Below are 21,500 nucleotides of genomic sequence, written 5' to 3' on the forward strand. Positions count from 1 at the left end.
TGGCTGAGACTTGAATTATATAGGCAGCCAAAAGAGCTAACAAAAAAAAGGAGACAATGAATCATCCGACGTGTCATCATGCATGACGAAAAAAATTATGGCTGACTGTCCCACGCGCTTCATCATTTTACTTTTTTCCTTATTTTGAGAAAGAGTAAATACATATTTTGATACCTCAACTTGATTTATAGTTCAATTTGGTACCTACGCTTTTTTTTGTACAATTAGATACCTAAACTTGGCTTTAAGGTTCAATTTGGTACCTAAAATTGGGTTCATAGTTCAAATTAGTTGAAATAAGTCATTTACTGTAAGTATTAAATTAGAAAAAAAAGGCAAGTTCAAGTGACTAATTAAACCAAAAAAAACTTAAGTATCAAATTCAACCTTTTGCCTTTATAGCTCAATTTGGTACCTAAGCCATTTTTTTGTCCAATTAGGTACCCAAACTTTAGTATTAAGGTTCAATTTGGTACTTAAGTTTTGTCCAATTAGGTACTTGAACTTGGAATTTTGGTTCAAGTTGGCATTTGAATTTTGCTTCATAATTCAACTTAGTAAAAAAAATCTATTTACTGTAAGTATTAATGTGGACAAAAAAGGCTAAATTAAAGTACCTAATTAAATAAAAATAAACTTAAGTACCAAATTGAACCTTTTAAGTTAAGTTTGAGTATCGAGATGTATATTTACCCTTTGAGAAAAAAATGTTTTAAAGGAAATTAAGATTTAATTAGATTAATTGTTATGGAATTGTCAAAAAAAAGATAAAAAAAAATCAATAGTTATATTTCTTATGAGATTTGATTCGAGTAGATGGAATTTGGGTTTGGTATATTATTTGCTTCAAGCAATGGAGTGTTTTTTTAATACCTTTTTAAGATTAATTGACATATGATTTACATTATTATTATTATAATATAAATTGATTAATTAATTTTTTTAAAGATTAACTTTGACACAGACTAAAGGTTAAAGGTTGAGTTAAACTTTGAACTCCAATTGAAATTCAAACTTCCTTTCAAAATAATAATAAAAATTTGGATTTGGATTAAGCTTAATTAAGTATGTTTGTGGAAGCTTATTCTTATGGTCAAATTTAAATTTAAATTCAAATATTTACATTTAAATTTAAATTGAGATTTTTAATACTAGTTCAAAATAAAAGGAATGATCCTACTTTAAATTTTAGAGACGACATTGTTGAAAGAGGTTATTATGAATTCTAAACATAAACCGTAAAACGGATATAAAGAATATAATTTTTTTAATTATGAATAATTAAATTTAACTATGTTGAATTTCAAATAAAAAGTTAAGTCAATTTCAAATGATTTAAGAGTAGAAATATTTCATTTGTACGGGGATATTGGACAAATGTAGGGACAGTAATGATGTGTGAATTTAGATATTTGTAAATACATATCTTTTATAATGATAATTTAATTTTTAACGTCTATTTTTTAAAAATTGCTTAGTATTTTTTAGTTAAATTTGACTTTTAATCTTTAAAAAAGAGTTAATTTGATATTTTTTAAATGGAACTATTGACTAAAATTTTTAAAATTTTAAACATGACCGCCATCATGGTAATCCACAAATATTTTATACTATTTATTTAATTTTTGAAATATTTTATAAGATTTTCAAATTATTTGTTTATGAGATACTATTTGATGTAACATATAAAATAAATAGTGTAATGTCAATATTAAGTACATATAGATTGTTACGCATGTTGCCACACTAACATTGTTTAAAAAATTACTGTCTTAGTTAGCATTTTCGTCATACTTTTTTAAAATATTAATGATCAAATTTAGCTAAAAGAAGAATGAGGGTCAAATTGTAAATTAAAAACACGTTAACATTGAAAGCTAAATTTATTATTATGTATTTCCTTTTTTAGATTTTAAATATAATGAATTAAGACATATTCATTTATTATTTATAAAAAATCTGAAGAAATACATTAACCCTCTTATATCCATTTATCAAATTTAGACATTTAAATTCATTATCCATCTTAATTTTTAATTTTTTTTTATCTTACATTTAATGCTGAAATATTCATTATCCAAATCCTTCTTCTTTCATGGATAACCGAATAGATAATAGATAACGAATTCATATTTAAATATTTAAATATTTAAATTCATTTTTTTATTACTTTAAAATTTTACTTTAATTTTTTATTGGATTTATTACACTCAAATATTTAACATATACGTATTCAATGGATAATCCAATGAAGTTATATTCAAATGGGTTAAATATAAATTTAGTACCAAATTTATCCACTTTTTTTAGATTGGTACATATGATTTTTTTTTTGTTCTAGATTGGTCCCCAGCACTTTTTTTTTCCATCCACTAGTTTAGTATCTAAGCCTAATGACATTAAGATTTTGCTAATGTGGCAGCGCTAGCCACTCATGTGCCGCCACGTTTTGCACTCCTAAGACCCTTTTGATCCGTCTTTCATTTTTTTTGACCGGCTTGCTTTAAATATTATTACTTAATAATCGGGTACCAATCTGAGATAGAAAATCATAGGTACCAATCTGTTAAAAGTGGATAAATTCAAGTACTAATTTTATATTTAACCCTTAATAAAATAATGAATTCAACTTTTTTAATTAAATTTTAGGAATTAATTTTTCAAAAAGGTATTGAACATGTTAAGCTATTTTCAAAATTAAACCGGTGTTTGAATTACTCAAATCTTTAATTTTCAATTTAACTACTTCCACCAATTTGATTAAATAAAATGTTAAAAAATATTTAAAAAAAAATCGATTCAACTATTAATTCAACTTTTTTTTTATCTTGATTCAATTGATTCATACTACTTCAAGAATCAACTAATCTAATCCCTTTAATCATACCAATACCCCACCGATTTTTAATCTAATCGGTTCGACCAATATTTTTAGAATTAGATCACTAGTTAAACCAATCATATCATTTGCAAGTCTAATTGGTTCAATTAAAATATTTTTAAATAAAAATATATTAAAAATAAAAACAGAGTTGAATCAATTCAATCACCAATTCAACTAAGCAGGTACCTCATTTAATTTCTAGTTCAGCTCACTAATCCGATTCAAATATGATTAGATTCGGCCCACTAATCTAAATCCGATTTAAACAGTCAACATTACTAACAAGTGTATACTTCTAAAATGCGCTGGGAAATACAGAGTTATACTGAAATTAATTCGTATATTTTCACTTTTAACCCTTTTTTATTATTTTGAATTTTACTTTTCATCCTTTTAAATTTCTGATTTTTGCTGAACAGCCTTTTTCTAAGCTGACCTGGAAAGGATAAAACGACGATGACACGACAGGCGGTTTCAGAAAAGCCGGTTTTGTAATAAAACGACTTTTGGCAACCCGAAGAGTTCCCCCTCAGTTTGACGTGGCACTTGTTGGAATCCAGTCACCTGTTCGATCTTTTCCACTCGATCTAGAAATGGCAACTAGGCTTGATTTACACCTGTCAATTTGTCATCCGCTAGAGAAAAAAACTATATTATCCGACGTGTAAGAATAAAATGCAATGGTGGTCCCAATAACCAACCATTATTAAACACGTGTGAAACAAGGTTTGATTTCGAAGGAGTTTTTGAGACATTCATTAATTTGTGGAGACAGATGCTTGTTGACCAATTAAAATTTGTCTGAAACCGACACCGTTTTTTTAAAGGAAATCAGGCTATGGTGGTGCGCCGCGGTAGCATATAATAATGCCTCGAAAGGATATGGTTAAGGTTATTTTATTAATAAATTTGATTTTTTTTTGGAAGGTAATAATAAATTTGATTGAAGAATTAAGTTATGCTTTTTGATAGATCAACCGGTTATGGATAATATTAAATTAAATTAATAATTGATACTAATTTCATATATTTTCTGAAATACTAATCTCATAATTATTAGCTTTAGCAAATCATGGAATTGTATCTGTAACAATTAATTATTTAATTCGAGGCTTTTTAATAATTTTTATTTTATTTTTGCCCCCTCCATTTATTTTTTAATTTAATTTTTTTAATTTTTCACGTAATGTTATTTTTAATCACAATAACTTAATGACTTGAAACGAAATTTATGTGTCAAATTTTTATTTATTGATTTAGCAAGTTCTCATAGTGTTAACATCAAGTATCATAATAAAACATACACATATATATAGTTTAAATGTTGCATTGAATATTTTCAAAATCTAAATACCACATTGAACATTTTACAAAAATACATATACTGTAATAAAACATATATTAATAATTCAAATACCTCATTAGATATTTTATAAAAATATATGTACCAAAATGATATTATTTATTAAGTAACCTCCTCCATATTAAAAATGTCGAAACTATTTTTTTGAAAACGGGAAATCGACTTTTGAACATGAAAAGTTGGGAGTCGCCACCGATCCTTTTTGGAGGTGTAATCGGACTACCTTGATGTTGATCATTTTAATAAAACATTTAATTTATTAAAACAATAACTTTAGGTCTACGAAAATTGAGAAAATGAGTTCGGAAGTCGGTTACGCATGAGGAAGGGTTAGCACCCTCGTAACGCCCAAAATTGGTACCAATTGATTATTTAATGTCCTATCATTGAAAATTTGGAAAAGATTTAAAATACGATTCTTTTAAAAATGTATGAACAATTTGAAATGGATTTTAAGGTTCTCTCGCTCCAAAGAAATAAAATACCACATCCAATACGTTAGGACACGATACTTTAAGTCTCAAAAAATTGAGATCCCCTCATAATTTCCAAAACACGCAATGAATTCTTAAAAGGGTATTCAGTTATTTGGTTCAACGATAAACCGAAACCTAGCACGTTAGGGCACGATTCCTCGAATTTTCAAACACGAAACATTGCCTTGTTTTGATATTTTTAAACAACGAATGAAATTTTTAAAGGGATGTTTGATTATTTTGGGCAAACAGAAAATCGAAACCCAGCACGTTAGGGCACAATTTTTCGAATTTTCAAAACATCAAACATCGCCTTTGTTTTGAGAGGTTTTTAAATAAACAATCGCAAAATCGGTTCAACACGCCTTCACCTAACTTGCTTAGAATAAAAATGAGACAACCAACAAACATTGAAATTTGAATCCCGATGCAATATCATAGAAAAATCAAAGTTACACCAATGCCGACATTTATATTCAAAGGCTAATAAATTAAAAGCAAATTTGAATGAAATACCAAGCATAAATAACATGCACAAGTCTTAAAAATAAATAAACAAATAAATGATGCAACTTGAAATCGACGACATGCAAACAAACAAAGATATATGAAAATCTTGAAGTACGTAATTCACATGAAGACTTGAAACAAACCATGGAAAAAAAGTAATATATGAAATAATAATGCATAAATGACATTTCAAAATAAATAATGAGTGTAGGAAAAAAATATCGATCTAAATTAATAATACACATGGAATGGAAAAAACTTACACTACAGGAAAATAGGGCTTTAGCGGTGTTTTTAGCGGCGTTTTATCAAAAAATGCCGCAAAAATTGTAAAACACATAGCAATAGCGGCGTTTTAACAAAAACGCCACTAAAACCAGTGCAATAGCGTAAAACGCCGCTAAAAACCAGAGCATTAGCGGCGCTTTTGGCAAAACGCCGCTAAAAGTCATATAACCCCTAAACCCAAAAAAATCATAAACACTAATCTATAACCCCTAAAATAACAATTATTAAAATTTATGGTTATACAATATATTAAATGTTTTCTTATATAATCATAAAAGAGATAGTATTGAATTTAAAATATCGAATTAATTATCATTATAGTTTATGGTTTATGGTTTGAGATATATGGTTTGGGGTTTAAGGTTTATGAGTTAATTATGGTTTAAGATATATGGTTTAAGGTTTAAGATATATGGTTTAGGGTTTAGGGTTTATGAGTTAACTATGGTTTAAGATATATGGTTTAGGGTTTAATGTTTAAGAGTTAACTCGAATTTGAAGGTTTATGATGAATTATGGGTTTATGGATTATGATTTAGGGTTTAAGGGTTAGGGTTAAAGTTTAAGGTGTAAGGCTTTGGGGTTAAGGGTTTAGAGTTTAGTGTTTATGAGACAAGGGTTAAGAGGTTTAGGGTTTAGATTAATTAGTATTTTTTAATTTATATATTAAACGATTTCTTATATAATTGTAAAAGAAATAATATTAATCTTAATATATTAAAATTATAATTATAGTTTAAATTATTTAAGAGATAATAGATAAACTTTATATATATATTATTAAATATTGACTATCATTAATTAATTATTATGGCTTCCAAATTATATCAAATAAAAATAAATATGAAAATTAAGAGATTAGTGGCGTTTTTTAAAACACGCCACAAAAACACTATTATAACAAATAAAAATAAATATGAAAATTGAGAGATTAGTGGCATTTTTTTAAAAAACGCCACAAAAAATACTATTATAACAAATAAAAATAAATATGAAAATTAAGAGAAAAAAACGCCACAAAAAACACTATGAAAACGGCGTCGTCTTTTTTTCTTAAATTTCATCTTCTTGTGTCATGCCCGACACTTAGCCATTTCCCCCAAAATCCCAAAACAGATATCCCAAACGTTTAGCCATTTCCAGCAAAACCCCAAAACAGATTTCCCCAATTCTCTACATTTCCCCCAAAATCCCTAAGTTTTTTTTAATAGTTCTTCGTTTAAGTAAAGTCCTTATATTTAAAAAAAATTCAATTTTTTTCAGGTATTAGGGAAAGCGATTCGGCCAGGTATTTCAGCATCTAGAGTTTCTGTCAATGTTGGAGAAGAGGTAAATATTCGAGTAATTCATGCTTATAGTTGATTTTTGGTGTAAATGTTATAGGTTTAGGGTTTAGATTAAATTTTTGGTGTTTTTCTTTGGTTGGCAGCGTTGAAGGAATGGCTTCAGATCCTAAAGTGCACACTTTCGAGGAGGTTGCCAACCACAACAAAACCAAAGATTGTTGGCTGATTATTTCTGGGAAGGTCAGATCTTGTTCTTTCTTTTATTCGATTAATGTTTCTGATCTTTCTCTGCTGGATTGTTTTAGTTCCTTTGCTTTTATTTAAAAATCATGCTTATTTTGTTTGATTATAGATGATTTGTGAGTTTAGTTCATCTTTCAATTGCAAGTATTTGGATACTATTAATTTATCTTTTAGTTATACATATAAGTGTGTGTGTGTGTGTTCTGCAACAGTTTATGCCATTTATATGGTTGCTTTTGTCTGATAGATTGAAGTTTTTTCAATTGGCAGAACTCATATTATCTCTAATTAGTTGAATAAAAGGGTAATGATGGGATCTAATCACATAAATATGCAAATGAACCATTCCAGTAGTTCCATCGTCTGCTTTCATCCAACATTACTTATGTGAAAAATAGTTGAGTGCTACCTGTAATTGAATACGGGGAATGAAAATTTTGATTTCTGGTGTTTGTAGGTCAAATTTTCGTTATATATCAAACGTTTCTCCTTTGATGTTTAGTAGTCCATTGAAGTCAAGAACAAGGTATTTGAAGTTAAACTATTGTTTATGATTGAGATTTCTCTTGATCTAGGTTTATGATGTAACTCCGTTCATGGATGATCATCCCGGAGGTGATGAAGTTTTGCTGTCAGCTACCGGTAAGTTTTTACAATCAATTTTGTATTTGGTGCTTTAAGTAACTAACCTTGAATTCGGTAGTTTGATCATGTTATTTGTCCTCTAATTTTGAATTTCAAAATATCTCGTAAATATATAATTTATGCCCTTATCTGGCTGCCAGATAATACTAATAAAAACAAAGCGATTCTGTTACCTTATTTAAACCTTGAAATTAAAGCACCCTTTTTTTTCGAAAAAGAAATTATCTTATATAAATGCAGAACCTTATGTGGCTATAGTACCTTCATTTGCTTATGCTTTCATGGCTGCTTTGCTTGGTTTTTTAGGTTACTACCATTGCCTTGCTGCTGTTTTACTTTCTTTAGCTATAGTTTTAGTTCACGGAGATATTCACAGTAGCTTTAACATGGGGTATGAAGTGAAGAGAAATGAAGTGAAAAGCTGTGATTTTTTTCAAGGAAGTTGGGTTTTTGATGATTCTTTTAACCCTCTTTATGATTCTTCGAGTTGTCCCTTCGTCGGCGGTGGCTTCGATTGCCGAAAAAATGGCAGACCTGATCGGAATTACCTCAAGTATAGATGGCAGCCTAATGACTGTGCAGTCCCCAGGTAAAGTTATCTTATTCCTTTCCATTTTTTTTTTCTCTCATTGTTTTTTCTTTAAATTCAATCGAGGGTATATGCAAATTTTGATTAAATCTATTTTTTTTTTCTCATTATTAACGTTAAGGGACGATTATTTTTAATTCTTTGAAATTTTTTTATTATTTTCATGAAATTAAGGATACCAATAAGATTATACCAAGCATGATTTAGCTATTACTCTGTCTAAAAAAATTAATTATTACTGTTTGCTTCAATTTTGATTTTGGTCCCTCTTGATCCTGGGCTTGGTTATTGCGGTACGTCACTATACCAAGAAAGAGTAGCTTATTACTATACAGGAGTTTACCTGTTACGAGGGAAGAATCAGTGTGTCTCATCTGTTAGTTGAAATAGCACAGTCATATCTTTTGTTTAATTTCCTTTTAGCATTTGTGTGTCGAACTAAATACCTGTTGATGATATGCTCCATTGTCAAAAGACAATACTATTGAGCATCTTTGAGCCCCCATTTAAGTTAGTAGGGAAACCAGACAATGTTTAATATTGTTGGAATTTAAAAGCAGGAGCATGTTTTTAAAATGGAGTGGGACAGTAGGTCTTATTTTTCAGGTATGGAATATTACGTCACTCCACAGGTTCTTTCTTTTTTGGTCAGCTAGGTGTTTGTTCTGTTTTTCCTTCAAAGAGAAGTTTGTGAAAAGTAGCACCCTACAAGTACCTTTAATTCTGAATTTGAATTTGATATTTTGGGGGATTATGGGTTATGTTTCAGTTATATGATTTATTTATAATATATAAATATGCAGCATGCTGGTGCTTGTGATGAAAAAGGAAATCCAATTATCAAGGACTTCTATGGCAGCCCGCTTGCCGCAAGGTTTATATGTCTGTAGCCTTGTGTTTATATCTTCTATAAGATTCATTTACATCATTAGTTTGCTGTTATCACTATTCTTTTAATTTTATTTGCTTGCTTCTAATCATCTATTAAATCCCCGTTTTTTAAATTGAAATCTTAATGTAGTGGTAAGCCTTACGACGATATGTTAGTGGCTAAATTTGAATGTGTCTATACTGGTTCTGGTGATCAAGGTTCCTCCATGGTTAGCATCTGCACCCTGTGGCTTTTCATTACTTTTGACATGGATGGGCCTAACTTCTGTTACCTTTGTAGTTTGCATTTAACATGGAACAAGGGCTTCCTGTCATGCCCGAGTGGCTGTTCTTCAACAGAGTGAATGCTCGGGCAAGAAAAGTTGTTGAAATTGGTCCTACTCGCCTTCTTTTAAGGTATTATGCTTATTATTTACTTTTTCATGAATACCATTTTTATTTGTCTGAAAATTGTTAGGTGAGTTCAAGTTCAGGTTTTTCTGTTTCTTTTGAAAAATCTTTCACCAGTATAAAATGGAATGCTTGGACGTTGGTTTTGGTTTGGTTTTGTTCTTTTTCCATTTTTTTCTTGCTCTTCTTACATATAAATCTTCAGTGAGTCTTTCAGTTAAAAATGTGATTTGTATTGGCTTTAATGTTCATTTTTTCCTTATTTGGTTTACAAGTAACTAAAAACTGTATCTATCTAATTATTGCTTAGATTGTAGTACTTTGTGCAATTATTTCTACTGTCTTGATTCCAATGATTATAAATGTAAGCCGTATGATTCTTTGGTCACCCATCAGCACCATATGTGGTACTGCAAGGGATATTGACTTACTTTACAACTTGTTTCTCAGTTGTTTATTTTAAAATTTTCTTCTGCACATTCCAGGGATGCATGGGACATGGCTGCTGAAATTTGCCTTTCTCAGCTTCCATCGTTGGTTGAGGATCGTAATGCAGAGTTTCAGGTGTGTTTTTCTTCCAGAGTTAGAACTTACTTGAATGTAAATTAAAGGTTAAGGATTTAATAGGAGTAATATAGGGATCTTTGGATTTATTTAAGGGTAAATTTTAAGATTTTTTGGTTGCATAAGCCCTTGAATTTATGCTAAAAGTGGAATTTATTATAATTTTATTGATTATTTTGAAAAATCTATAGCTAGGAAAAAAAAAGAAATAAATATGTATAAATTATGTAAGTTCTTTGTGTAGCATTTTAAGAACTTCAAAGCTCACAGATGATTTGTTATACTCTATATGAGTTCATTGATTCTATGTTTTTGCAATTTTAGGTATGATCATGGGTGCAGCAACTTCAACTGAAAAGTACTTGTGCAGGTCTGGAGTAGGTCAATTAAGAAGCTCTGCTGGAATTAAACTGACAAGTAATTGTAGTATGCTTGTAGTTAAAGTTTCTTATAATGAACATCATGTTGTTTATTCGATAGAAGTTTCAAAGATTTTACTTTTTAGAAGAAAGTGTATTGTAGTCATTAGATTGGGGTTTCAAAGATTGATTATGAACATTTTGGTCAAATGAAAAGTTCTCGTATTAATGTTTTTGAACTCAAAAACAATTTAAAATGTGTCCATTGTTAGGTTATTTAAATTTTGTATGATCATTTAAGGTAAGAATGGATATGAAATGATTAAAAAGGAAGATGAAATATATATGGTATTTAGTAGCGTTTTTGGGGAAAGCGTCGCTAAAGATCATCGTTTTTTAGAAAAGCGCCGCTAAAGGTCTTGGTCTTTAGCGGCGCTTTTAAAAAAAAGCGCCACTAAAGGTCCTGGTCTTTAGCGCCGTTTTTACAAAAAGCGCCGCTAAAGGTCCTGTTCTTTAGCGGCATTTTCTAAAAAAGCGCCAGTAATTTTTGCAGCGGTATATATAGCGGCGTTTCCCAAGCCGCTAAAAGTTTTAGCGCCGCTTAAAAACGTAGCTAAAGGAAAAAAAACGCCGCTAAAAGTTTATTTTCCTGTAGTGTTAATATAAACAATATGCACTAAACAAGGCTAAACCTACCACAAATTATACATAATAATATATGAACAATTACCAATATATATAATATGCAGGAAGATATGTGAAATAAATAATGCATAATATAATAATAAGTAAAACAAATTAATTTGACTAATGACACATATGTGAAAATGGGAAAGAAAGAAAAAAACATATACTAAAGTATTTAAAATATATAAAAAAAATAATATCCCTAAGAGAGAACCAAATTATATAAATAAATTTAAAAAACAATATATATAAAAATAAATTTAAGAGAGAATATTTACATGAAATAAAAGGAAGTCAATAATGTACACTTTAAAAAAACTTAGTATAAGTTACGCATACATGAAATAAAGAAAACCTAATATAAGCAAAGTATATAAATACAAAATAATATATGAGAGTATTTTGGGAAAAAAAACAAATAAATATGCACATAAAAAATAGTATATTCTTCTTGCTAAAATAATATATACAAAAGTAAATATATCAATCTTGTTAAACAAAACTATATATTAAAGTAATATATTTTTATTTTATAAAAAAAATGAATAAAAAACTTAATTGGAAGAAAAACAAAATTAAAGGGACAATTTATGAACAAAACAAACCATTTAAACAGAATTTTGGGCCAAAGTAAAACGCACTCCAACGTTTGGGGTCTAAAAATGAAATTAACCAAACCCCAAAATGGACTCTTCCAGTACGGACTAAGACGAACACTCGCGCAAATACCTAGGACAATTTAAAAGAATTAAAGAAACCATGGAAAGGGCCCAATTGAACACTGGTGCAAAAGGGAAAGACTGGCCACGCAAATTACCCATTCAAGGTAAAATGCGTGGACCCAGCCTGGCAAATGGGTCAACACGCCTTCCCCCACCCCCCAAATGTTACTGCTTCTCACACTCAAGCATTTATTTTATTATTAAAAGAAAAAGTTTGTTTTAAAGCCAATCTTTTGCTAAAGAAAACACTTTAACTTCTGTTTCTTAAAAAAAAACTTTATTACTCCCACAACTCACCCCTCAGACGAATGGCCAAGCTTTAACCGCCTCAAAATCCGACTATGGCAAACGGAGTCGAGCCATCAGCTGTCGTGAGCGTGATGCAACTCCGGTAAGTCTCCTCCTTTCTCTTATATCTTAGTATATTTGATGAAAATAGAAAAAAGAAAAACGAAATCAAACAGCAATCACCACCTTTGAATATCTCTTGGTTGCTTTTTATTGATTTTTTGAATGTATTTTGTATACAACTTGTGTTCTATCTCTTTGAGAAAAATGAAAAAGAAAAGAAAAACCACCCCCTTACAATTAAAAAAAATCGAAGGCTTTATAGCCTATACAAACGGTTCCTTGCTATTCTCCATTTTGCAGGTACGTGGAGACGTGAAGAGTGCGTTCATGGGCGTGTCAACGTGAAATATGGAAGGTGGAAGCGTGGGCTGAAGTAATGGCGCGCGTAGAGGCTGGCTCGAAGGCAGCAGCAGCGCAAGGGGGAAAGGGAATGGGTTCTGAAAACTCCAAAAACCTGGGCCTACTGGCTTTGGTTCATTTCATTCAGTATTAGGCCATTGTAAAACTTTGTGGGCCTGTTTAATTTGGGTTTAATGCAAGGCCGGGCAAAATATGGGTTTTACAAAAAAGATTCTTGAAAATATCAACTCTCGTCCTCCCATTACTTCTCTACACCAATTCATTAAAATAAAATTTTATCATGACTGATCACATTAACTCAAACATCTTATTATCAGACTATTTGTGAAACCCAAATGGTCAGTTGTTTACTCAAATGGACTCACACTAATCTCTTAATTCTCTAAAAAAGGCTCTCGTATTCATCAAAGAGAGCAAAGGGAGTTCACTCATACAAAAACTATGCCCATACTTGGTCAGGCACTTGATAACAGTTCTAGCAACTCTTGGCATTACAATATGAACTATATATAGCTACTGATAATATTTCTATTAACAATATCAATTATGTATAATTAATTAATACACTAACAAATTTTTTTTCTTTTATATAATTACATAAGTATATTAAGAAATTATTACGTATTCTTAATAGATATTTTTTAAAAATATATAGGAAGTATACCGATTTGTTAAATATTTTTGTAAAATTAAGAAACTTCAGGACTTACATATAAAATAATAATATTTTAAATTATCGTATTTATCTCATGATTTATATATAATCTTATCTTAAATTAAACGTCTCACATCTTTTAATTAATTTTAAAGTTAATATCGAGAGAAGGTTCTTAAAATAAGAAAGCTAGGAAAGGCACCAATTTTGGTTGGCTGAATTTTGGTCATGACCAAACGTGAGGGGCATGGAAAATATATATTTAATTTCTAAGTAGGTTCGGATCGAGATTTCATTTTGTGTGTGACAAGTTCAACTTTAGGTAAAGCTTAAATATTAAAAAGCCAATTATATGACGTAACGATATTTTTTAGTTTAAATATTTTAGCATACAAAGAATAATTTCCACTTTAACGATCCCCTATTAATTGACATGATTTTAAATTTAATTTAATTTTTTTCTACTTTTAATAATTTTTATAATATATTTAATTGACACGATTTTTTTTTGGAATTAAAAACGATTTTAAAAAATGAATTAAAACAATTTATTTTAAATTTAATGTTACCATACAAGTACAATTTATACAAAAATAAATCAAATTAAAATATTATAATAAAATTTTAAAAAACAAATTAAAGAATTAATTAAATCATCTATGCCTTTATTTTTTTCATTTTTAAATGTCATATCAATTGTCACATCATTATTTTTTGTATTAGTTATTGCTTCATTTATTATGTCAATATTTAATAGGATTCAACGAAAAATCATATTATAGAAGTTTAATTGATTAAATTTTTTTAAATCTAAAATTAATTGAATGATTAAAAAAATATAAAATTTATTTTAAAGAAGCTAATCTCATTTTATTTAATATATAAATATATACTATTTAAATATTTTCAAAAGGGATAAAATAATTTTTAGCACCTGAATTTTGGTAACTAGGTCTAGTTTGGTATTTGAATTTGGTAACTAGATCTATTTTAGTTCCTGAGCTTGGATTTTGTCAAAATTTAATGATGTAACTAGTGTTATTAGAGCAGATCAAACAGACCGAGAACTTATTGATATAACGATATGAATAAAAGGGTTAAATCAATTGATTAAAAAATTACGTGAAATTGATAAAAATAAAAAATCAAAAAAAAATTAAGAGTTGAACAAGTTGAATCGATTTAATAAAATTTATATATTTTTATATTTTAAATTATTTATTTAATTATTGTTAGTCCTGCAATTAAATTGATTGGATCAGATGGATTGAAAATCGATAGTCTAACTTATCCAATCATCTAAAATTTATATAATGTCTTTTTTAATTTTTAAATAATAATGTTACATAATATTGGAAGTATATTTTTTCAAAATATGAGGGGCCTGCCCTGGTTATGGTCTGCGATTGCTGTCCAGCATGGGGCAGGGTTGAATTATTGGGAGCCTAAACATGTATTAACCTGACCTACACAAAAGGGGTTGTGGTTGGTCAAAAGGGCCAGGAAATGTGTTGAATTTTGTGCTTAAGATTACAAGGAACACACACTTAACATCCCCTTAGGACAGCTTCACCTTTCAATGCACCTTCCTCAGTAGCTCTTTCCCCACTTCTTTCATGACTTGTTTTAGTTATTTAAGAGTCTATTTGCCTTGGATTGGATCATTGATAAAGTGTTAAATAATGTATGTTGAACCGGTATGATTAGTTGGTACAGTTTGGTTAAATTAATTATTAAAAAAATTCATTACAAATAAAAAAAATTAATTCAATCGGTTCTTAACTTGATTCAATCATTCTATATCAATTTGTAAGTCAATTAATTCAACCTCGTACTCTAGATCAATGTACTGACCAGTCCAATCTAATTCCAACAACCTTACTTATCTCTTAATCTATTTAATTGAATTTGCATTTGATAAAAAAAAGTTGATCTTTTACTTTTAACGGTCATATATATATATAATCTTGCTTGTGTTCTTTTAAGCTTCAACTCTTATTTAGGTCAAGTTCAAGATCAATATAGATCTGTTTAAACTTGTTTAATTAAATTTGTTTATATGATAAAATGAATTTGTCCTCATACTCAATTTTAAATTCTACTTTTTATATTTGAATTCAAATATAAGTAATTTTTTAATACTAATTAAAAAATAAAAATTGATTAAACTTACGAATACTTGAAGCAAGCATTAAAATTCTCAAAATTTGACATTCTCTATAGCTTGAGCCTATATTTAATAAAACTATTTATCATGAAAATAAATCCAGAAAGCCACGAAATTTAACCTTAGCCCTTGCAAACCCTAATGGAGTTGGGCCTACACAAGTTTTTAAACTCCAAAGGTCAATGGTTGAAATGAACCATTTATTCTACACCTAAGCCCTAACCAGCTGGGCTGATACAACTTATTTATGAAAATTAAGTGGAATATAACTATGGGTAAAACTTCACCCAATTACGTTTTAGTTTTTCAACTTCAAAAAGTTATAAAATAATTTTTAAACCATTTGAAAGTTTTTATTTAAGTTATTGGACTAGTAATTTTTTTTTAAAATAATTTGGTTGACGAGTTTCAAACAATATTTCAATGATTGGTATGGTGAATCAGTACCTATCAATAAGCAGAAGAACATACTTTAAAATGTGAACAACCGAACCCTTCATCGTTATCTTTCATAATTTCTATCTACTACAAGCCAATAATAAAAGCAATGTTGCAATGGTGTCCCTTATATGGAAGCCAACAAGACGTGATCAACATTTCAAATACAATAGGATTTAAAGGCAATGTCTTTGTAACCATAAGGTGTGCCGTGTTGGTTGTTTACCTCTTTACTTAATCATGTGTTTGGGATTTTGATCATTGCTCATAAGAATAGAGCACATTTCTTGACTAATTGTTTATCTCTACTTCTTTGAATAGAGCACTTGTAACGAGAGGATTAGTTATTGCTCTCGACGATAAATACAAATCAACATTTTTATTTGTTTAACCAAAGGTCTCCTCACTTGTTTTACCGTCTAAGCCTAGTCTTATTTAAATTGGAGTGGTATTCAAGTAAAACCTTCCTAAAAATATTGACTTTTGAATTCGAATTTGGTCCAAATACATGAAGAAGAAATTTGCTTACACTTCTTTATATTTGTTTCTAATACTTCCTAAATTTTTAAATAAAAAGATAATTATATTTTTATATTATTTACCAAGTAATTTTTAATTATAAAATAACTACTTTAAAATTATATTCAAGCACTATAAAAATAATTTCTAGTTAATATATATTTGACTTCGATTACATTTAAATATTTTAAACTTATATGTAATTCAATTATATATTAACTTTTACATAAACAGACTAATTTATCATTATTTATAAGGGTTTTGATAAAATTAAATAAATTTATTAAAATATAAAAGCAGAGGAATAAAGGATGTAAAAATGAATTCATCATAAGTAAACATATAATTCAATCAAAATTAATTTTAAAATGTTTAATTTATATTTGCATAAAATGATTAAAAATAAATAAATAATAGAAAAATATAAAAAAAATATAATTATCATACATGGCATTGCATTTAAAAAATTACATATACTAACCTGAGAATACATTATATTTAATGTATTAAAATATTATTCCTAATCATATAATATAAATATATGAATAAAACTCCACAAGTTGAATCCAATATTTTTAAGTTGATAGTCAATGTTTTTAGACTGAATCAATCAATCAGTAGCAGGGCAGCAAATGTGCCCCTTGAGCCCCTCAAAACAATACCATATACCCTAATCACATCCTATCAATGAAACAGGGTTAAAAATAAAGAGAAAACCAAAACATTATCATGTAATGGTGGATGATGCATGTGGGAGAGGTATAGGACATGATGGCACCATAGAGTCGAGAACTCATTGAGTGCCTCATTTAAATACTTAAATAAAGAAATAAGAGGATAGTGGAACATGGAAAAGACAAGCATGCAATGTGAAGCAACCTGAGTCAAAGCCAGTTCCATCAAAAGCTGTTCCAAACAATGCCTTTGCTTTTGTGTTTTCTTTCTTTATTGTCTTTTACATTTACTCTCTTTGAGAGGGACCCCCATGAAACTTCGACAAATGTTGCGGGTGTCATTCCTTTGCTGTTAGTCCATGTCTTGGAGGAAGTGCTTGTTCTCAGTTTTCAGGGTGAAAAGTGTACCAAAGTCATCCCATCCTCAATCAGCATATTTTATATTTTATTTATATAAATTATGTATGTTAAATTATTTTAAATAAAAAATTAATTATTTAATAAATATTAATATATATAAATAATATTTTAAATTGATAGGATAGAAATATTAGATCAATTTAAAAATTTATATAAATTACAAATATAATTATATCAATAAATTAATAGTTGAATCGTTAAAATATCAATTATAAAAAATTACACAAAAGAGTGTAATACATTTTAATTTTATACTGGTATAAATAAAATCCTCTCCAATACTTTATTTGTTATTTTGTAGATTTGAGTCATAAATACTAAGTTATTAGTAAAAGTATCATAGAGGCATTTGAATTAGAAGCTTGATTATATTTTGCTCTCTTTTACTTAAAAAAATGAGTAAATGAATCCTTACATATTAGATAAAAGAACAAACTAGTATTTCTATTTTACTGTTAAAAATTAATATATATATCAACATAAAATACATGTGACACGCCACATGTTATTGTTTGATTATTTCGTCAATCATATTAATTTACTTTTTAATCTAATTTTTATAACCGAAAACTCAATTATTTAAGTGTATGGGCGTTACTTTAATTAATTACAGTTGTGGCGGGTGAACTTTCCTACTCAAATCAATTCAAAACTACTAGGAATGGAAGGCTTTTAATATATGTGTACAGAAAAAATGCATTCTTTATTTTCCTTTGTCTTTAGTGTCGGCAATATTTACCCTATTTTTTCATGGTTTCCCCACTTGGGGTTTATGGGAGAAAGAGAAAGATAAAAAAAGAAATGAGAGATTTAATGCAAAATAAAGTAAAAGACAGAATTTATAGATATTTAAATATTATATCAACACATCTGCACTTGCTTTCTCAAAGTCCTTGAGTAACAGGCCGAGGTTGTAATCATCGAACTCGAATTTAAAAAGAAAAATTCGAACTCATTTTATATATTTGAAGTTCGAATTTTAACATCTATAACTTTTACTATCAGCAACGAGAGCCTTTCTTGCAATTAAGTGCACCGGCATTAGTTGTTATCGAAGCGACATGCGATGATGGCCTAGCACCCAAGCTAGAGGCCTTGGCATAGCTTGAAGATGCACCAGCACCCGACCGTGTGAAAAAAGCACCATTTACCATCAGATCACCTTCCGATCTCCAGTTCCAGTTCTTCCATTCACTCTCCGGTGCATCTTCATGCTTGGTCACCTACATCAAATATGATTATTACAACCATAAGTCATCAAATCTCAATACATTCAAAGTATTAAAATGGGGTTACTCACCTCTTTGCTGAATATATCATTTGGTGCAGTAAATCTATTCCCTTGGCTGTTGATGGTTGGATTAGCACTCCCTCCAATTGCATACATTTCCCAATGGGTGTAGTCATTGTTCACCACATGGAAATACCCACGTCTACATCTGTAAATGTGTACTATAGAATTATGATCCCATAGAGGGTGAATATTTGCTCAGACTCAAATTAAATATATCGAAAAAATGCTGTCACTAACCCAAACTAAAGTACAGCAAATGTATGATAGGGTCTGAATTTAACTTTTTTTCAGATTGGGACCTGAACTTTTTTTAGTTCAAGTTAAGATTTGAATTTAACAATTATTCTTACATTAAGATCTGGACTAGGCAACCGTTTCTACATTGAAGGTTGAATTCCTTTTTTTTGTCTAAGTTAATGCCTAAACCTGACAATTATTCTCATATGAGGCTTAAACTCTAAGATTTTCAAGGATTAACTTAGACAAAAAAAAATTCAAATCTCAGTGTGAGAACAATTGACAAGTTCAAAACCTTGGATAATATAGGAACAATTGTCAAGTTTTGGGCCTAACTTGAACAAGAAAAAAATTCAGGCCCCAATGTGAGAAAATTTAACCCTATACAATACGAGTATATATATTTTTGGGTTACCTTGGCATTCTTTGGATGAGCCCTTTACCAAAGTGATTAAAGGCAATGGTGACTTGCATGTTCTTGTCTTTCATATAGGAATCACTGTGCCCTAGTAACATAACTTTATCATGGTGAGTCATGTGGTTATTTGAAATGGTGATGGCAGTGGATCCATAAATGGCATCAATCAGACCATCCTTGCAGTTTGATAACGAGTTATGATCCACCCAAATATGGCTACCACCAAAGATGGACACACCATCACCGTCCGATGTAGTTCGCCAACCGTAGTGCCACGGGGAGTCCCTCACCATAGCATTCCCTCCTTGTTTGCAATCATGGATGTGCAATCCATGGATGATAATGTTGGTCACAAACTGAATGGTAATGCATGGACCCCCAGCAATGTGAACACTAGCACCTCTGCCATCAATTGTTTTGAAAGAGTTCATAATGAGTTCTTCCTTCAATTGAATGGTCATATCACGAGCGAACACGATCCACAACGGTACGTCTTGAATCACAGCGTGTCTTAAAGTTCCAGGTTTCGGATTCACGGGATCATCATCATTAGAATCAGTGACAACGTAGAGTTTACCGTCTCTTCCACCAATGGCATTCTTGCCAAACCCGATTGCACAGTCGGCTAGCCTCCGTCTGTTCTTCTCCCAGTTAGGGTCACATCTCCAGCAATCATCTATGGGGTTACCAGTTGCACAAGAGAGATACTTAAGGTTCCTCCTAGACACATTAATGGCCCTGTCCAAAAACCAAAACAAAACAATGATATGGTACGTATATATTCATTATATCCGCAATCACGATAAATACAATGTGAACCGTTTGTTTACCTGTGAAGATCTTGAACTACAAGTTCAGGGTCTTTAACCGGGGAAGAGGAAACAAGAGGAAGAGAGGTGAAAAGGAAGAGAAGAGAAAGTGAAGGGATTGCCATTTTTTTGGTTGCGATGAAAATGGAGGGAGAGTTGAGCTTGAAAGGAGAAAATGGGTGATTTTATAAAGGGATTCAAAGCATGCTTCAATGGTGTGATTAAACTAAACATGTGGGCCCAATAAGCTTCGTGATTTCAGGTTTTATAGGATTCCACAGCTTGGGTAGTTTGGCCGTTAATTAACGTCCTCAATAAAGCTGCCCCCAAAACAGTAAAAAAAGTTACTCCTATAGTCCTATAACTTGTAGTGACAGGCAATCAAATCCGAGTACTAATAGAATATACTAAAAAACTCAATACTATAGAGCACCACATTTTAGAAACTTTAAAAACCCGAAGTGATAAGACCGAAACTAACTTACCGGAACTAATAAGGATGCCCATTGTGCAGCCATAGACACCTGGATTCAAAATGAGTGCTAGATATGAGTACGTACTTAACTTAAAGTGAGTGTTTATGTCAGTACAAGAAAAGTTCATACCTATTCGCATGTTCTTATTTGTCTAACATAAGGATGGACTTGGTGGTATTGCAATGGAAGCATCGTATCCATCAAACTTTTCATTCTAGCCATTGATTTCCGCGTTGTTCACAATTTCAAATTTGGTTGCATTGCAACACAATCAATGATTCAATAACATTCACTTTCAAATGTTACCTGTTGCCAAGTTATATAAAGAAACCAATAAACCTAAGACTCCATTGGTATATATATCTCTACTGAGGGCAAGTATCTGCTCACTCCCTCAATAGAAGTATTGTCCCTGCGGGGAGTTGTCTCTCATATTTTGAGGAGAGCCCAAAAGGGTTCATGGAATTTAAGGATGAACATTTTGCATAATGCCGACACCTTTCCCGTGAGCTTGCAAATCGTGTCTCTTCCAGTCGAGGCAATTCCTAAACTCCGTGAATCCCTTTGAACTCTCTTCCGAAAATGGGAAACAAAAACCCCCTTGAAAACAATACCCTCTGTTGTTGAGGGAGTGAGACACTCCCTAGCAAATACTTAGCACTCAACAATCTCCATAACACAACAAAAGGCAACATGATAACTTGTCTATCAACGGACAAGAAGCTAAGTGCTCTGTCATAATAAAAGCTGAAAAAAGATACAAACTTTTAATATAAAAAACATGC

General features: G+C 30.1%; 2 protein-coding genes and 1 long non-coding RNA gene across 3 annotated transcripts; 2 read left to right on the top strand and 1 right to left on the bottom strand.

Moving 5' to 3' along the window:
- The first annotated feature begins 6,588 nt into the window (after positions 1 to 6,588).
- Positions 6,589 to 10,717, top strand: LOC107953560 (uncharacterized). Its single transcript, XM_016888899.2, has 10 exons — positions 6,589 to 6,850; positions 6,951 to 7,047; positions 7,626 to 7,692; positions 8,002 to 8,284; positions 8,845 to 8,890; positions 9,088 to 9,158; positions 9,306 to 9,384; positions 9,456 to 9,571; positions 10,051 to 10,129; positions 10,454 to 10,717. Exons 1-10 carry the CDS (start codon positions 6,837 to 6,839, stop codon positions 10,457 to 10,459), a joined length of 858 nt encoding a protein of 285 aa, XP_016744388.2. The 5' UTR covers positions 6,589 to 6,836; the 3' UTR covers positions 10,460 to 10,717.
- Positions 10,718 to 11,731: 1,014 nt separating this feature from the next.
- On the top strand, positions 11,732 to 12,899 carry LOC107953559 (uncharacterized). Its single transcript, XR_001699247.2, has 2 exons — positions 11,732 to 12,288; positions 12,549 to 12,899. It is a non-coding gene; the product is annotated as an uncharacterized lncRNA (long non-coding RNA).
- A 5,403-nt stretch (positions 12,900 to 18,302) lies between these two features.
- Positions 18,303 to 21,433, bottom strand: LOC121232067 (probable pectate lyase 18). Its single transcript, XM_041117442.1, has 6 exons — positions 20,845 to 21,433; positions 20,725 to 20,763; positions 20,261 to 20,559; positions 19,428 to 20,168; positions 18,782 to 18,920; positions 18,303 to 18,704 (listed from the first exon to the last, which is right to left on the bottom strand). The coding sequence occupies exons 3-6, from the start codon at positions 20,362 to 20,364 to the stop codon at positions 18,483 to 18,485; spliced, it is 1,206 nt and encodes a 401-aa protein (XP_040973376.1). The 5' UTR covers positions 20,365 to 20,559; positions 20,725 to 20,763; positions 20,845 to 21,433; the 3' UTR covers positions 18,303 to 18,482.
- Positions 21,434 to 21,500: the final 67 nt, after the last annotated feature.

This window comes from Gossypium hirsutum, chromosome A07, assembly GCF_007990345.1.
Source record: "Gossypium hirsutum isolate 1008001.06 chromosome A07, Gossypium_hirsutum_v2.1, whole genome shotgun sequence".
In the NCBI taxonomy this organism is placed as follows: Eukaryota; Viridiplantae; Streptophyta; class Magnoliopsida; order Malvales; family Malvaceae; genus Gossypium; species Gossypium hirsutum.